The sequence below is a fragment of the Sinocyclocheilus grahami genome, unplaced genomic scaffold (genome assembly GCF_001515645.1).
Source record: "Sinocyclocheilus grahami isolate Dianchi unplaced genomic scaffold, SAMN03320097.WGS_v1.1 scaffold1001.1, whole genome shotgun sequence".
In the NCBI taxonomy this organism is placed as follows: Eukaryota; Metazoa; Chordata; class Actinopteri; order Cypriniformes; family Cyprinidae; genus Sinocyclocheilus; species Sinocyclocheilus grahami.
The window spans coordinates 269,936-287,822 of record NW_015506180.1 but is presented as its reverse complement, the minus strand read 5'-3'; the positions used below and the strand labels follow the sequence as shown (position 1 = coordinate 287,822).

Genomic DNA, 17,887 nt, shown 5'->3' with positions numbered 1-17,887 from the left:
TATATATACATATACATACACATGAAGCACAATATTTTAAACATGTATTGCTCAAAAGTTTGGGGTCAGTAAAATGTTTTTTAAATACTTATTAAAAAATTAAAAGTTAACAGAGACCTTTTATTCAGCAAGGGTGCATGTCAAAAGTGACAGTAAAGACGTTTCCATTGTTACAAAAATCTGTTTCTAATAAATGCTGTTATTTTTTACTTTATTTTATTTCAAAGAATCCTGAAAAAAAGTGTATCACGGTTTACACAAAAAATATTAACTGTAACGGGGCTGACGAGACGTGAGACGTGTGGATCCATCTGCAAGCTTTTATTAAAGAGACGTGGTATAACAGGAAGGGTCGAACAATGGCAAACAGGTATATGGCGGGCAAAACACAAGAATAGTCCCAGGGCTAGCGTAGGTCACCGATCGGCAGACAGAATCACAGGGGCGAGACGAGAGGGAAAAATCCAGGAAAACAGGCAAAGATCAGAAACCACGAAAACAGGCAAGGCAAGGCAAAACAAGGAAAACACAGAGACGCGGAATGGGGTACGGGCTAAACAATACTCAGCAGAGAATGGCAGTTTGAGTGGGTGTTATATAGTGAGTGAGGTGATAAGAAACAGCTGTGTGCAATGAGTGCAATCAGTGCAATGTGCAAACCGTGCAATGAATGATGGGATATGTAGTCCGGGGTGCTATGCAACAGTTTGTGTTGTGCGAGAGTCAATGTAATGGAAAGGGTGACCTCTGGAGGTGAAGTCCATGGACCGAATTCGTGACACTTATCATAGAAATGAATGGGACTATAATCAGACTTGATCGGAATGAATCAAAAGTGAATCAAAAAGCCTTGATAAGCTGCCCAAAATAATTTTTTTTTGCTTGTATAGTGAAAACTATCCAGAAACCCAGGTTTGAGTCCAGCCCAGGTCATGTCATGTTTAAAATGTGAAAAAAGAGAAAAATTTAGCTCTTGTTGATTATATGGAATAGGGCCAGTTGTTTGTCCACTGTAATGGCCTCATCTCTTTGTGTATGTGTTTTGCTTTGTTTGCAGGTCTCCATTTGTCAGTGTTTCTGAGTACTCAGTGCTGAAGAACAATATTGTTCAGCTCTGTCTAGAGCTAACCACCATAGTACAGCAGGTGTGTGTGTGTGTGTGTGTGTGTGTGTGCGTGCGAGTGTTTTGGTATTCAACACACACAAACAGCCCAGTCTTTTATTATTATTTTAATGTACATTTCTCTTTTCCACTCAGGATTGCACAGTGTATGAAACTGAGAATAAGATTCTACATGTGGTGAGTGTTTCTCAAGCCACACACACTTTCTTTTCACACACACAAACTTGTACACCTATACTTGTGAGGAACCCCTATGAACTGTATTGAGAGCATCTAATTTTGATTACCACAGGCAATTACTTTGACTCAGAAATGCATTAAAAATGAAAGCCATATGGAAATCCGAAGGGTTTAGAAGCAGAAATGTAAAATTCACATTTTTGTTAAACCTTTTACATGAATTTTTCAGTTGTGTGTTATTTGATTTGTGAAGATGTCTAAATCCCACATTTAAGGTGCAACCACTCTCTTAACGATGCTTCACGATGCCATAGAATAACCTTTTTGTCTAAATGGTTCCATAAAGAACCTTTAACATCTGAAGAACCTTTCTGTTTCACAAAAGGTTCTTTGTGGCGAAAGAAGGTTCTTTAGATTACAAAAGGTTAGAAAGAGATGGTTCTTTAAAGAACCTTTGACTGAATGGTTCTTTGTGGAACCAAACATGGTTCTTCTATGGCATCGCTTGAAGAACCTTTTGAAGCACCTTTATTTTTAAGAGTGCACCTTTCAAGGTAAAGAAAATGTCCTTTAAGACATTAACAAAGACATTACTTGGCCACTTTATAAAAGTTTTTTTTTACAAGTGAGGAACATCCTCCATCCCTAAAGGCTGGTTTTAAGATATTTTACTGGGTGAAGTCGGTGGAACCAAACATGGTTCTTCTATGGCATCGCTTGAAGAACCTTTTGAAGCACCTTTATTTTTAAGAGTGCACCTTTCAAGGTAAAGAAAATGTCCTTTAAGACATTAACAAAGACATTACTTGGCCACTTTATAAAAGTTTTTTTTTTACAAGTGAGGAACATCCTCCATCCCTAAAGGCTGGTTTTAAGATATTTTACTGGGTGAAGTCTATACAAGCAAACACTCACACACTTTTCTCACTCACACACAGCCTTTAAAAGTATATTTCAAGTAAAAACGTGATTGTGAAGTCACATGTATCTAGCTTGCTCTGAAGCAAAAATCTGTTATGTGTGTGTGCGCATGTGTGTTTAGCCTAAGTTAGCAAAACATCTGAAACGACGTAATGTACCTTAAACAGTTACACCTTTTCAACCATTTTGTCACACTATTTTAGTATAATTTTTTTGCTCTTACAGTATTTATTAATATTTTGAAATAGCTTTTATTTCAATATTTTTTATAATTAGTTATTATATTTATAATATAATTATTATAATTCGTTTTTTAATTATTATTTCTATTTAGCTCTTTTGTATTTCAGTTTTAGTAATTGTAGTACTTAAACATATTTCAGTTATCTGCCAAGGCAACATTTCTAATTTTTCATAAAGTTTAAGTTTTTCATCTAATATTTACAATTGATTTAATTTCAGTTTTATTTAAATTACCGAAAATGATATTGATAGTTTCAGTTAACAATAACAACACTAGTTTCCCACTAAGTTTTTATGCTTTATGCCAGTGTGTGACATTTACAGTTGATATACTGCACATCACATAGAGAAGTGATGTTATGAATAAATAAAATAATTTGATCATGGCTGTTGTGTCTCCAATCATAATTTTATAATGTAAAGCACCATCCAAAGCCTAAGGTTGGATATCTTGAATAATGCAGATTGTGAAGTTTTCTCCCTTCAGGATCACTGCCTGTAGAACAGAAAGAGATAGAGGGAAGGATGGAAGAATGGAGACAAATAGAGAGAAAAAGATGAAAGAAAGAATATAGCATGAATAAATCTATATATAGCATATACATTATTGGTATATTTCATGATGCTGAACGCCTTCATCACTGCTCCTTTTCAGTTCAACGGCTCTAATTAGACTGAGAGATTTACTATGAAACTGCAAACATTTACTGACAACACTGTCTGTCTCTTATTGTCTTTCTGTCTTTATCTCTCTTTGCAGTGTAAGACTCTATCAGGTATCTGCGAGCACATTATTTCATTGTCATCCGATTCGTTGGTGTCGCAGTCTGCCCACCTAGAGGTTGTCCATCTGACGAACGTTATGCCTAGCGAGGGCCTGGTGAGTAAACAACAGCAATACCCCTTTCATAAATCAACAGAAATATGAGAATGTGCATTATAGTTGTCTCTGCATATTGTAATGTGTAATATGCAGAGACAACTATAAGACAACTATTTGCAGACATATGCAAATAGCATTCGTTATTACGGCATGTCATGAATTTAAGCTGGAAGCATACCATGAAAGTAGCCTAAATACCCAAGTACCCAAATAACTACATCTGAATTCAAAATTATGAAAATATGTGGTGCACAAACATATTTGATATTCAAAAGTTTTCAAAAAAGTGAACCCCGAAAGTCGCTTGATTAACTTTACACCTGTTGTCTATTAGCTATTCTGTACATTGTGCCTTCAAAATGATTAAACTCCAACATGTAAAATTAAATTAATGTGCAAAATCATTATTTTCCATTTACTAGGGCTTGCTTTCCACTCACTGATTTCTATATATAGATAATAAACATATTATCTATGATAGATCAGTGTTTCCACCATGTTTTACATCTAGAATTCCCAATTTCCCAATTATAAATACGACTTGGTCATTCATGTGCTTGGAACTAGTAATAACGATATTTCCAAATGCACACAATAACAACACTGACTCAGCCAATGGTGGGAGTTTGGGACGGGACTATCTGTTTGTGTGACTAATGGTAGACAGGGAAACCTGTTTGAAAACTATCACTTTACAACTTTTTGCAGTTCCATTTAGTAACAGACATTACACACTTCAGCACCATTTGAAAAATCTGTATTGTGATCTAGTTGTGATGTACTATATGATTGATTGATTTTATGATTGACAACTGCCTCTTTCCTCTTTTTTAGGGCATGTACATCAAGTCCACATATGATGGCCTTCATGTGATCACTGGAACCACAGAGAATGTGAGTTCAGAGCGGTCTTATAGTGAGGGTCCTAATAAATGTTTGAGAGGAGCTTGTTCAAATTCATTCCACCAATACAAACTCTAAAATTATTAACAGCTTCTCAAAACGTTGCCCCATGTATCATCAGCCTTACAGGTTTAGGGTTTAAGCAGGACATGATGTGTCACAGTGAATCAAAAGATTTGGTGCTGTCATTGGTAAAATGCATAACATATCACTTCTACCTGAAAGATAGCACTGAAACAAGTATCTTAAGAAATGACACCTGAGTCTGTGACAACCCTAGGGTTTGAAAACAGCAAAAAATATAAAAAATCTGACCCTCTCTGGGAAAGTCACCTGTTTATGTGTTTGGGATAGATTCAGTGTCTACATCTAGCAAAAGTTAGCAAAACATCTGAAACGACGTAATGTACCTTAAACAGTTACACCTTTTCAATAATTTTGTCACACTATTTTAGTATAATTTTTTTGCTGTTACGGTATTTATTAATATTTTGAAATAGCTTTTATTTCAATATTTTTTATAATTAGTTATTATATTTATAATATAATTATTATAATTCATTTTTTAATTATTATTTCTATTTAGCTCTTTTGTATTTCAGTTTTAGTAATTGTAGTACTTAAACATATTTCAGTTATCTGCCAAGGCAACATTTCTAATTTTTCATAAAGTTTAAGTTTTTCATCTAATATTTACAATTGATTTAATTTCAGCTTTATATCAATTACCGAAAATGATATTGATAGTTTCAGTTAACAATAACAACACTAGTTTCCCACTAAGTTTTTATGCTTTATGCCAGTGTGTGACATTTACAGTTGATATACTGCACATCACATAGAGAAGTGATGTTATGAATAAATAAAATAATTTGATCGTGGCTGTTGTGTCTCCAATCATAATTTTATAATGTAAAGCACCATCTGAGTTCTTCTAGATCTAGATTAAACCTCCTGTAAGTGTTCATGTCAATTTTAAGATCATCATTTGTGATGCTGTGCGATAGGACTTCTTATCCGTATAGGAAAACCAGCTCTGGTTTCCTTCAGATTGTCAGTGCCCATTTCAGGCAGTGCTGCTCTATAAAGCACATCCTGTGCTGCAGCTCTTCTGTGGGGACAGCAGAACCAGGTCATCCACATAGAGCAGGCACTTGATTTCAGAGATGGGTAGAGTGAGGCTTTGAATGGTGGATTGTTCCAGTGCTGTTGTTAAATCATTTATGTACGTGAAGAAATAGGTTAGACTCTAGCTACATGCCTTTTTTAGTTTCTGAAAGAACAGAACTCACTGATTTATCACTCTTAACGCACATGATTAATATTCTGGACTGGTGTGGCATGGTTGAAAAAAAAAAATAAAAAATTTGTTACAACCCCAAAAGGTTTGAAAATGTCAACCGTTGTACCCTTAGAAAGACATTTAATCTAAGGTCGCTCCAGGCAGACTGTCACTGCAAGAATTGTACTGCAAGTCGCTAATGCATAGAAGCATCATCTAGATCAGTGGTTCCCAACCTTTTTCAACTCGCGGACCACACAACCAAACACATATGTTTCCGTGACCCATTGCAAAAAAATGAACTGACCCCGCTATTTGTTGGGTTAATAACTGAGTACTCAGAAGCTAGATTGTTAACTGTCTTTATCGAATGAACTGGCAATGAACAATAAATGCATTCAAAATATCAAATATGGCTTCGGCAGTTGATTGAGTCGGCAGCGACTTACAGAAAAGAAAATCCTCTTTTAATTCTCCGTTATGTACATACCGTACATAAGCTATGAGGTTGGAAAGGTTTTCTATATCGGTCAATTCATCCAACTTTTGATAAGACTTCTGAGCAAACAACGCCTAGCGCTAGATAGTCACTACTGTATTTTCTTTTAGATTTATTTTGAGTCTTTTCAGTGTCAGGCTTACTTGTAGATGGAGAAACATCTGCATTTGTTCTTTTCAGCAACCCTGTTGACCGCCATTTATCAATGTTTGAATCTGTTGTTCTGTAGCATATGCAGCAAAAATATTTTAGAATTGGCGGTTTATTCTTAAACCAATCAGCGAGCTCGAATAGTGGAAGCAAAGTAACAGTTTAATATTTATTTTTTGTTATTTAATTATATATATGAAATTATGATATTATGTTATGACTTAGACATTTTTACATATATTAACAATATTATGATTTCTTTTAATAGTAATTGGCGGCCCCCCTGCAATACCGTCGCGGCCCACAGGTTGAAAACCACTGATCTAGATGACTGCTTACTAAGTTTGAACAGGTTATGAAAAAATTATTTAAAATAAACTTTTAGCTATTAGTATACAGAGAGAGAAAATGAACAGAGCTGCATCTCCCAAAAGCATTGTACACCTAAATAGATTGTAGAAACCATTGGCACCAATGCTCTCTATGATCTACTTAGGCTTACAGTGCAAATGGGAAACGCAGCCCAGATGAGTGAGATTTTGATGAAACATTCTTCATAGGGAAGGTCAAGATTTAGGTATGTATGATAATATAATGCAACACAGAAATGCCTGGTGTCAGATTTATCTCTATAATCAACAGGGGTTATTAATCTCTCAATCTCTCTTGCAGTCTCCTGCAGATCAGTGTAAGAAGATCCACGCCGGTGATGAGGTCATTCAGGTCAATCACCAAACAGTGGTGTGTATCATTGCGTGGGTTAGGCTGACATCTGTTTTGAGCTTGCATCCTAGAAAATGTGCAGTAATGTTTGAACAGGTATGATTGATTAACATTTGATGCTCAAGGGTTTTCAGGTGGATCTCATGAAGCCTGTCAAGGACATGTCTGAAATGTCTAATTTCTTTATAAGCAATTGTATATTTTTAGGGCCATAAATATATTTTGCTTTCTAATGATGTTTTCTACAGAGCCCTGCACATGACATGCAGACAAAAATATTATTTATTTTAGTCAAAAGTTAAGAATTCACTGCTACGAATTAAGAATTATTGGTTCCCTCGTTTTAGTAAAACGTGGCCCTGTTGTACTAATTTGTTCCCACAACTAGGGAACAAATTAGTACAATGTGACCCCGATTAACTAAAATGAGGGAACAAATGAATAAAACGAGGGAACAAATTCTTAATCTGTCATGTGCGGGCAGGGGCGCGGGAAGATGTTTCGTTTGGGGGTGCTGTGTGTGTCCGTGTTGGGTGAAGGGGGGGGCGGGGTTCACTTACGTCGGTGCTCGTGCTGGGGCTGACTTCTCCAAGAAATCCGGGCCTGTTGCGCTTCAGTTCCTGGTGAGGTATGTGATCTCTGCCTCATGATGTCTGAAGTCACCTAACCACAGCGACCACAGAATGCAGCACATTGCTGGACTCAATCACTGTGCTGCTGCTGCTGCTCCAAAGAAACACCTTGTTTTAGATTTGAAGTGAAGTTTTTTTGTCTTTTGGCTACGACTTGCCTTGTTTAATTCTACAAAATTGTGATTTGTCATTTGCAGGTTCTATATTGAGAGTGTATCACTTCTGAAGGAGCACACGACTGTGGAGTTATTCTTTCTGAATGCCAAGTCGGCCATCTATAATGTGAGTACATTTGTGTCTGTTTACCCACCGAAGTGATTCAGTGTCTCATTTCTCACCTCTAGAAACAATTAGGATGCCACAGACCTCAGAGAGTTAATATGAGTTATTGCATCCCAAGGCCATTGGAAGGGAATGTGTCACTGATTGGCTTGTGAATCAAGAACAGAGAAATTCTTGCAAGATTCTTCATAACCATCAAGACCATCATACGCATTATTTTGGGCATCATCTTTTCACTGTTCATTATGACCTGGGTTTTCCCAATCACTTTATAAGCTCTGTATCTAATACAGAGACAACATTTAAGTTGTGTTTGCTCTGAAATTTTTTTTTTTTAATCTGTCGCCGCTGGTTGTTAAGTTGTTAAGATGTCAGTGCCAGGAAGCGACAGCAGGTATATGTTTTCTCCTATGAATTTAAGATTTATGTACTTGAACTATACATACAATTTCCATTCATTTGTATTAAACAGTTTTAACATAAACAAACTAATAAACTTAATGTAATACATATTAGGCAGTCATACATAAATGAAATGGGTAATATTTCTGTAATATTACTAATAAACTGAATATGTTTTAATACACAATTAGCATACTTATATATTTATCATAAATAAATCCAGTTTGTTTCATTTTAGCTAACTGAATATTGCTTTTTAACCATTTTCATACTTTGTTAGTGAACAGTTTTTACAATGAACATATTCTAATTTGAAATAGAAATTAAATAGAATCAAATATTTGAATTGCATATAAAAAAATTCCATCTATTTAGATTACATTGCTTTGATATAAACTTAATGTGTTATATTAATGTGATTGTATTTGTCAGTGATACATAAATGAAACCGGTCAGATTTCTGGAAAAGTAAACTGAATGCAGGGGTGTGGGAAGATGTTTTCGGTTGGGGGTGCTGTGTGGGCTGGTTCACTTACGTCGGTGCTCATGCTGGGGCTGGTGTTGTTTGGATGCCAATTTTGGAAAGTTTTTGCTGGGATGGGCATTTAAAAAAATCTGAAATTCGCTTTTGCGCCATTATCTCCTTGTATTAAAGTTAATCTTGTTCGCATTCTGTACAGTTCATGTCTGATACCACACGCTAGCGTCACGTGTTCATGAGGATTAGGCTAATCATCCCATATAGAAAACATCACAAGTAAAATTAATCATGTTTATAAAGATGAACATGGGTTTATTATGGCCCACTTACAATTTACATTTCAGAGATCATTACAAATAAATTATTAAATGCTAAAACTGAATAAATTTAAATGAACAAACTTGGCGTTGCATTTGCAACCATGTGAAAACAAACTACTTCCTGCATCCCTGTGTGCGGGGCTACTTTTTTTTTTCACTAATCACATCCACATCCAGCATTTTTCTTTACTCTAAATGTAAATGTTAACATTTAACATTGTTTATTTATTTTGTATTTATATTTTTAAATGATCTCTATCTTTCAGGTGGGCTGGCAGTTGAAGAATTTGGTTAACTGTCTCCGTGAGGATCCAAGTGGAGTCATCCTCACGCTGAAGAAGAGGCCACAGAACACTCTGGGCTCTACTCCTGCACTGCTGAAGAACGCCCGCTGGAAACCACTTGCCCTGCAGGTGTGTGTGTGTTTGTGTGTGTCAGAATAGTTCAATGTGTTTGTTCAAGTGTATCCATTTAATATGTAGTGTTTGCGAGTGTGTGTGTGTGTGTATGAGCATATCTCAGAGCAGTGAATGAGTTCTGTACGGCTTGTTGCCATGGCAGCCAGAGTTCTGTGGTTGCTCTGGATACAAGTATCAGACAGATGCAGTTAAAGCTTGCACATGTGTCCTCTCCTCACAGTCACGACACACTGGAGCGGAGTGGACCTTCACTCATGAATGAATCCACATTGGTGATTTGAAGGACCTAATGCTTATTGACATAATTACAGATAAACCTGCGGTGAAACAGGATTTTAAATCCTTTCTGAATGAATAAATATACAGTTAAAGAGTGGATATACACTTGTGAATTACTGAATGGAGATGGCACTATAAATGACTGGCTGAAAATGACTAAAGAATAAAAGGACATGTACTTATATGTTTACATGCAATAAAACAATGCCCACTTATAACTGATAATGATAAATCGATCAGCGTTTTTATGTAAGTTTCTCCTTCCTCTTGTTGCCGGGTTGCTGTCTGCTGCTTGTTGCTATGCTTTTCCTCATTGCTAACTGACTGATGCAGTACTCATGGTTGCTAAGGGCAACACTATCCTCATTTTTGAAACACACTCTTGGTCCTCTATTAGTTAAAGATCTTTAGACGCGTGTGTGTGACCAATTACTGCCCTGCCCCCTAGTGAAACTAACTGCACAAGACTAACATACTGTTCGTGACTACATTTGAAAATATGTTTTTGCCTGAATACTTACATAAGCCATCATGAGAAATATTGGATGTTCTGTCTCATGTTTGTATGTTTTAATAGTGGATTTTCGTGTAACTCTTTTCCCTTACATTAATGTAATAACAAAAAAGTGTCATTAGCTTTATACTGAGGCTATTTTGTGCATGTTTTTGATTGACAGCCGCTGTCCACCAGTCCATGCAGTGGTTCTCCCACCCCACCCAGCACGCTCGGGTCAGTGGGCCTCTCACCTGGAGTCGACACACCTGGGGGACATGATGTTTTTATTCTTTCCCCTGTCTACGGACACAGGTATTCACAAATGAAATACAGGATGTACTCAAAACGGTTAGTTTCTTTCAGCATGTTGGTGTAATTGTATTTTCTTTCTTTGGCTCTTGTTCATTTAGAGAGGAAGATCTGGATCGGGGTGGATTTGGTGTGTTTGGCTCGGATTCTCCAGGGTATTATGTAGAACAGGAGATAATGGGGGGTCAGTACTTCCCCCTCCTTGAAGAGGATTCTGGGAGAAATACCGGGCTGCGACGCAGAGACCGGACCCCAACTCACAGTAAGAAGATCCAATTGGAATATGCAAATATGCAAACCGATATATTGACAGGTAAACAGATTTTCAAATTTTGATTATGGTTAATTTAAACCTTTACTTGTTAAAAAATGAATATTGTTGTAAAAAAATTTTATTAATTAAGCACACACCCAACCCCCAGTTCTTTTTAGTGTAAATTTCCATTTATTTTCCATTTATTTAATCATGTACAGTACACATTAATAATACATAAAACTAATGTAAAATGCACGTTTTAATTTGTAGTTGATATAAAATAATAATAATAATTTATACACACACACACACACACACACATACACACACAGAGTGGGTATAGAAAATAATTACCCCCCTTTAAAATAATCAAGAAGTTGGTAATTATTTTTATGACATGTTGGTGTTTTATGCTTCACTAAGATGTTATAAGTTTCACAGCTGTAAATACAGCTGGATAAAACAAAAACTGTGTCCATCTTCATTTCAGGCTGCAAAGCAACTAAATGTGAATATATATATACTATTATATTATATCAAAGACATATATTACAAAAAAAGTCCACTGTGCAAGTGAAAAGTATTTGTTTATTTGTTTGTACTGAATTAATTTATGCTGGTTTTAATTAAAAACATTATTGTGTCTGGACTTTATGATTTTGATTGCTGTATTACAGTTTGAATTTAAATGATTGGTCAGTAAATATTATTATCTGTTTCTAAATTAACTTGTTACTGTCCTAATTCATATACATAAGGTACTTTCAATTCAGAACAACATACTATTATGGTGCATACTGTCTCTATACACTACATACAGAATACTGCATTATTTGTTTTAAATAATATATGAAACAGTGCAGAGTTTCTAACCATAAAATGTATTGTTGGAAACTGTGCACTGTTTCATATATTATTAAATAAACCATTGTATGCTTATGTGAAGTTACACAGCATACATCTTACATCATGTCTGGATGGCCATTTTTTAAGCCAGACATAGACACAGTGCATTACAGGAGATTAAGCCACTAGGGAGCTCCGGCTTTAAACTGCAAATCTCAGCTATTTAGTATGTTGCAGTTGCACTACTACATGCACTAACACACACCGAGAGAATATATGAAAGATGCTCTGAAATACACCAGCACACACTTAAATGTTGTATGGCTCTGCCTCTAGGTGACATCCGACAGGTTTCCATGGGAACTGACTGGCTGGCAGAGCCTCAAGAATCTGGAGTTTACAAAAGAGGTAGCAGAGGTGATGATTTTACTACTATTTTACTACTTTTTACTCCACTGGCACCAAATTGTACTTTAAAACTTTGCAACTTTTAATCGTTACATTATAGCTTTTCATTAATGTGACTTTTTTTTTTCATTATTTACATTTATATTCATTTAGCAGACGCTTTTATCCAAAGTGACTTATAAATGAGGACAATAAAAGCAATCAAAACCAACAAAAGGGCAATAATATGTAAGTGCTGTGACAAGTCTTGGTTAGCCTAATGCAGTACATGTAGCAAGTTTTTTTTTAATTTTTTTTAATAATAGAATAGAAAAAGAATAGAGAATGCTAGTTTTATCAAGGAAATTAAAAGTGGTTTACTCAAAAATGCCATTAACAGTTCTGATTTTTTTAAAATGATCCTGTTGACCTCTGTGAGGATTTTAGTTCAGAGCTCAGTGTCAGTAATGTTAGGCTAACATAAATGCTCCATCTCTAATGCCTATAGTATCAGTAGGAAAGAGAGGGGTAGGTTTCCCACTCATATTTCTATGGAAATATAGCTACACAATTTTCTTGCCATATATTCGGGAATTTCCCATTGTAGTCAGAGATCTGTGACTATAAAAAAAATCACATATTATATGCCAAACATGTGCTTGTTAATACATGAATGTGTTAGGAGCTGCTTCTTGTTAACTAAAACTTAGTCAATCAGCATCATCTGGCATAGTTGCATATCCTCGCATTTGACATTAGTGTGAAATACTATTGTAGTGTAAGTTGATTTCACAAGCATCTGTGAAAAACGTAAATGTCACAGAACTATAGAACTGACATTTCAGAGCGCCAAATCAGAGAATACAAAGCTGTAAGGTGGTGACTTTGTTCTAGTGAACTCTGCAACCAAAAGCAGGAAATACCGTTACATAGGCTTATCTGTCAAAGTTGAGGGTAGCAAAGGGACAAATTTCTTTGACGAAGCCACCTAAGATTCAGAAAGCTGGAGGAACTGCAAACAAACATTACCGCTGCCTTTGGTTGTTCAGTACAGTGTAACTTTTTTCTGAATGTATTTTAATTAGAACAATATTGTGTTTAAAAAAATTATAATAAAAAAAACAACAACAATAACAGAACAGTTTGACCATATTAGAGGGTTCTCTCTGTTTGAAATTAATTTTTTTATGCTGCTGCTTGAAACTTACAACAGTCCATTAATGTAGATTAGCACCTTCACATGATAATAATAATAAAAAGGTTTCACCCAAAAAATTATATGTAAACTCTATATTTAATTAGTAGGCCTAACTAATCTCTAATTAGTAACTTTCAGCTGAAATCTAATTTTAGCTGATATTTTTCATCTTTACTAACAGTTCCTAATGTGTGAGTGCTAATCTAGTTTATCTTAAGGTTCTAACTTGATGTGTGAAAAACAGAACGTTGTCAATGACAGTAACCAACTTTACTTTCTGGTTTTTGGGATGTGAAAGGTGATATGTAAACATGTAAAATTACTAATTTATTACTTCCTTTCTTTTTTGTGGAAACACAACTCTAAGAATAGAACAGAGAATGTGTAGGTGACATTGGCACAGATATAAATAGAAAGCAAACCTCCTTGAGGGGAAATAAACCTCTAAAACCTCACACACACAGGAAGGTGTCAGAGCAGCTTCATGCTGTGGCAGCTGAAGTCATGAAGAGTTGAATATTTAGCAATACCCTCATTTTCTGCTACACGTTCCCATTATAATGTTTTTTCGCTCAGAATGTGACTCACTGGTTGGTGTCTGTCTTTCCCCATCAGATTCTGATTCCTCCCTCTTGCGGTTCCTCAGTGATGACAGGATTTTGTTGATCCAGGAAGAGGCAGAGTTTTCCCAGCGTGACACGAGCAGGCGATCCAGGAAGAAGAGCCGAAATCCCAGCAGTCCCAGTTTTCCCATTAGTCCCTCTATGCTTGCCCCGCCTGTCCGTCTGGACACAGGTCCCCCCGAGGGGCTACCTTTCCCCGTGCCCGACTCTAACACAATGCCACACTACCATGTAAGGGAAATGTTGAATCTGATCTGAGCTATGGCTGTTCCCACACAATTGTATAATTGGATGGTTTGATGTCGGTCAACATTGGTTTGGTCTTTAAATATTAGTGCTTTAACTTAGAAGCATATCAAACATTCTGACATGTACATTTGTTTAATAAAAAATTTAAAACCTGCTTCATCTAGTGACATACTAATTATTAATACAAAATTTGATCATGTGATTGTACACGCGCGCACACACACACTCTCACACGTCTTTTGAACAGTAGTTTCTTTTCATAACACAGAACAGGAAATTCAAATCTGTCTTCCTCTCTGTCTCTCTTTGTCATTCTGTTCCTTGCCCCAGAGAGCTGCAGACACACTTCGAGCAGATGCTGATAGGTAAGTAAAATTCATACCTTCCTTAATTTATCATATTTGTTTGTATTATTTAATTATTATCCCCTGGGGTTGACTTGTTAGCACAAAGAGTAAAGATTACGGCTAAAAAGGCTTTGTCCTCAATAATATATCAATCTGCCCTGCCATATGTCACTCAAATGGTTTAAATCGAACTGAATAACTTTCAGCCTCTGATTCCCATCACTGAGCTTATCCAGAAAGGTTTCCATGGCGGCAGGTGCTACACATGGCCAGATGTGTAGGTGCTCTAACAAAGCACAAGGTTTGCTGGATTTCCCCATATTTTATTTTTTATCATTAGAGCTTCTGGTGTTAGGATTAACAGTATCAATTCTGTTTCCTCCTGCTTCCGCCTGACTGTGAATGGACTGGCCAAGATTCTGAGCATAGAGTTGATGTCATTGATGTGTAAATCAGAATCAGAATGAGCTTTATTCGCCATGTGTGTGCAAACACACACGGAATTAGTTGTGTTTTTTTAGGAGCTAATAATAATAATAATTTATTTATTTTTAGGAGCTAATTATAAAAATGTGGTATACATCTGGAACAGAAGATTTATGTACAGATTTGTACATTATTTACTGTAAATACAGATGTATATATAAAAACATGTATATGTATTTACATATACTTGAGAGAAAGGCAATAATTATTACGAAATGAATTACAGAAGTCATTTCTGGGTTAGCTTTTTAAGCTGGAGATGGCATGAGGGAAAAACTGTTTTTATGCCTAGATGTTCTAGTGCACAGAGATTTGTAGCGTCTGCCTGAGGGGAGAAGTGCAAACAGGTTGTGGCTGGGGTGAGAGGGGTCTATGATGATGTAACCTGTCCGTTTCTTCACTCTGGAGTTGTACAAGTCCTGAAGGTTGGGCAGGTGCACACCAATTATCCTTTCAAGCTGTTCTAACAGTCCGCTGCAGTCTTCTTATATCTGATTTGCTGGCTGACTCAAACCAGACAGTTATAGAAGTGCACAGAAAAGTAAAACTGTGTCACATGTGCCTGTGGAAGGTTGAACTTTTTCAGTTGACAAAGGAAGTACAACATCTATGTGGCTGGTTATATGTCAATTGTAAGTTTTTTTTACATCATAACCCCAAGCATCTAAGAATTAGATGTTTTTGGAGACTAATAATCAATAAATCAACTTTTTTTTTTTTTGGACTGGTGAGCAGGTTTTGAGTTTTTAAAGTGACAGCATGCCGTCTTAGTACTACAATCAATGCCAAAAAATGATGGGGAGTTTGATTCCTTATGATATGACCTCTTTAAACATAAAGCCTTTGAACTGGTTCAAAATCAGCATTCAAAGAGTTTTATGTTTGTTGATTTACAGACGAACAAGATGCTGCTCACACTTTTGTTTGAGCACACAACAGTCACCACAGTGACAATCCTAATGAACTGCCGTTTCTTTAAAAATGAGGAACAGAAATTCCTTGGCTGCAGTTTTAAGGAGGATTTTATTTCCTCTGTGACTGAACTGTAAGAGTCTGTGGAGTCTGATGCTGTGGAACGATCTCTATTTCTCTGCCGTTACGATGCATATAGAGAATTAGATAAAAGAGCATTGTCTGGGTGGCTGAGGTTTAGTTATCGTCCTTAGTACTATTTAAAAATATTGTGTGTTTGAGGGTGTGTATGAGCATGAGCAGCTGTGCTAGGGCGGTTTCAGTTAGAATAAGTTATGAAGTTAACCTCAAACATCAGCATCCTGTCCACTACCTGTGCCTTTGTTTGAGTTAAATAGGCAAGAACATTTTTTTATTAATTAATATTTCTTTATTCTTGCTGCAGGTGGAATCATAAAGTACACTGCTATGCTCAGGCAGTTCTAATAACCACATAATTCAAATGTTATTGAAAACGGAACTTACTCTCTTCTTGTCTGACTGTCTCATTGTCTTTCTCCTGTTGTTTCTTTCTTTCTCTCTCATTCTCTCTCTACAGATATGCCAGTTCAGGACTTGACCGACAAGCAGGGGCATCAATGAGGAAGGTAAACCACAAGCACAGTTACAGCATCAGTAGTGGTAATGAGAATACATAGTGTTGGGAACGAGTGCTACAGATACAATTTTCAGTAGATTTGATTTGATTATTATTTTATTTTATTTTGCTGGAGAAAATCTTTATTGATTGGAGAATTTTTATTTGCAATATGGCAACAAAAACAGTGTTGCTGTAGATAGAAATTAGTTAATGAACATCAGTTTTTTCATGATATTATTCAGGTTTGGACTTCATACAATTAAAGTACATTTTTCAATATTAGGATCAACATATGTTTTAGTTTTTTAATATTTATGATATTATCTGTTATATTCCTATATTTATTGTTGATTATATTAATAATTATGATATACAGTATGTAAAGAGGGATCGTTTGTTTGTTATAGAATTTCATAAAGATTCTTTCGATATAGAAATCCTCACAGATTTGGTTTATGAGAATGATGCAAGCAATTCTTTCTTCCTTATGTGTCCTTCTTCTCTCTCTAGTCTGTACATTATGCCTCTCTGAGGACCAAGCCCAAGAAAAAGAGCAAAGGTACAATGATAAGATGCATACAAGCGCCTGGGTTTACCTTGAGTGCATGGGTTGTGTGTTGTGTTGCAGTGTGTTGTAATTGTCAAGAAGAATATAAACTGTGATCATTTATCATAATGTTATTCTGTCGTTTAATATGCTATGTGTGTGTGTGTGTAGGGTCCCTCAGTAGTGCCAGCAGGAGGCGTATTGCCTGCAAAGATCTGGGTCATGGTGACTGTGAAGGCTGGCTATGGAAAAAGAAAGACGCCACTGGCTACTTCACGCAGAAATGGAAAAAGTACTGGTTCGTTCTCAAAGACTCCAACCTGTACTGGTACACCAATCAGAACGTAAGCAAACAAACACAATTCCCTTCTCTTGGGTTGTATGTACGGCTATATGAAAGCGTGTAGAGTCCATCTTTTACCCATTTCTACTCGAAATATTTCTGGTATCTGAAACAGCTCAACAGTTCCACATCCAGCTTGTTAATCTCTACTATTATTACTAATTACACAATTATCAACAGTTTCATTACGTGCTGCCTTCATTGATGGCCTGGTCACAAGCTCACGAACCTGAGAGTGATGTTTAGTTTTCTACGTTTTCCACATTAAAATGTCCATCACATGTTCATCTCTTAGTTTTAGAGATGGTGAAAAGCACATCTGTGCATTTATACTATCATGTAACTGCCGTAGTTATGATGTGGACATGATTTCTCTTGTTCTTTATTTCTTTGCACAGGATGAGAAAGCAGAGGGCTTCATCAGTTTGCCAGAGTTTCGGATAGACAGAGCGATTGAATGCAGGAGGAAACAGTGAGTGTCAGAAGACAACAATAATAACTCTTTCTCTCTATTGTGTTGGGTTTG

General features: G+C 36.1%; 1 protein-coding gene across 2 annotated transcripts in view; it reads left to right on the top strand.

Annotated features, from left to right (window-relative positions):
• The window catches only part of LOC107565423 (connector enhancer of kinase suppressor of ras 2), a 38,348-nt gene that overhangs the window by 16,550 nt on the left and 3,911 nt on the right, over window positions 1-17,887 (top strand). Inside the window, exons 4-18 of one of the 2 annotated variants that reach the window (XM_016250665.1) lie at window positions 1,058-1,145; window positions 1,259-1,300; window positions 3,228-3,347; window positions 4,185-4,244; window positions 6,857-6,925; window positions 9,291-9,437; window positions 10,400-10,530; window positions 10,629-10,789; window positions 11,966-12,046; window positions 13,830-14,068; window positions 14,417-14,451; window positions 16,430-16,478; window positions 16,982-17,030; window positions 17,190-17,362; window positions 17,760-17,833. In XM_016250665.1, coding sequence (XP_016106151.1) covers window positions 1,058-1,145; window positions 1,259-1,300; window positions 3,228-3,347; window positions 4,185-4,244; window positions 6,857-6,925; window positions 9,291-9,437; window positions 10,400-10,530; window positions 10,629-10,789; window positions 11,966-12,046; window positions 13,830-14,068; window positions 14,417-14,451; window positions 16,430-16,478; window positions 16,982-17,030; window positions 17,190-17,362; window positions 17,760-17,833 — 1,518 coding nt within the window. Of the gene's footprint in view, window positions 1-1,057; window positions 1,146-1,258; window positions 1,301-3,227; window positions 3,348-4,184; window positions 4,245-6,856; window positions 6,926-9,290; window positions 9,438-10,399; window positions 10,531-10,628; window positions 10,841-11,965; window positions 12,047-13,829; window positions 14,069-14,416; window positions 14,452-16,429; window positions 16,479-16,981; window positions 17,031-17,189; window positions 17,363-17,759; window positions 17,834-17,887 lie in introns of both variants that reach the window. The other variant, XM_016250664.1, reaches the window with a different exon arrangement.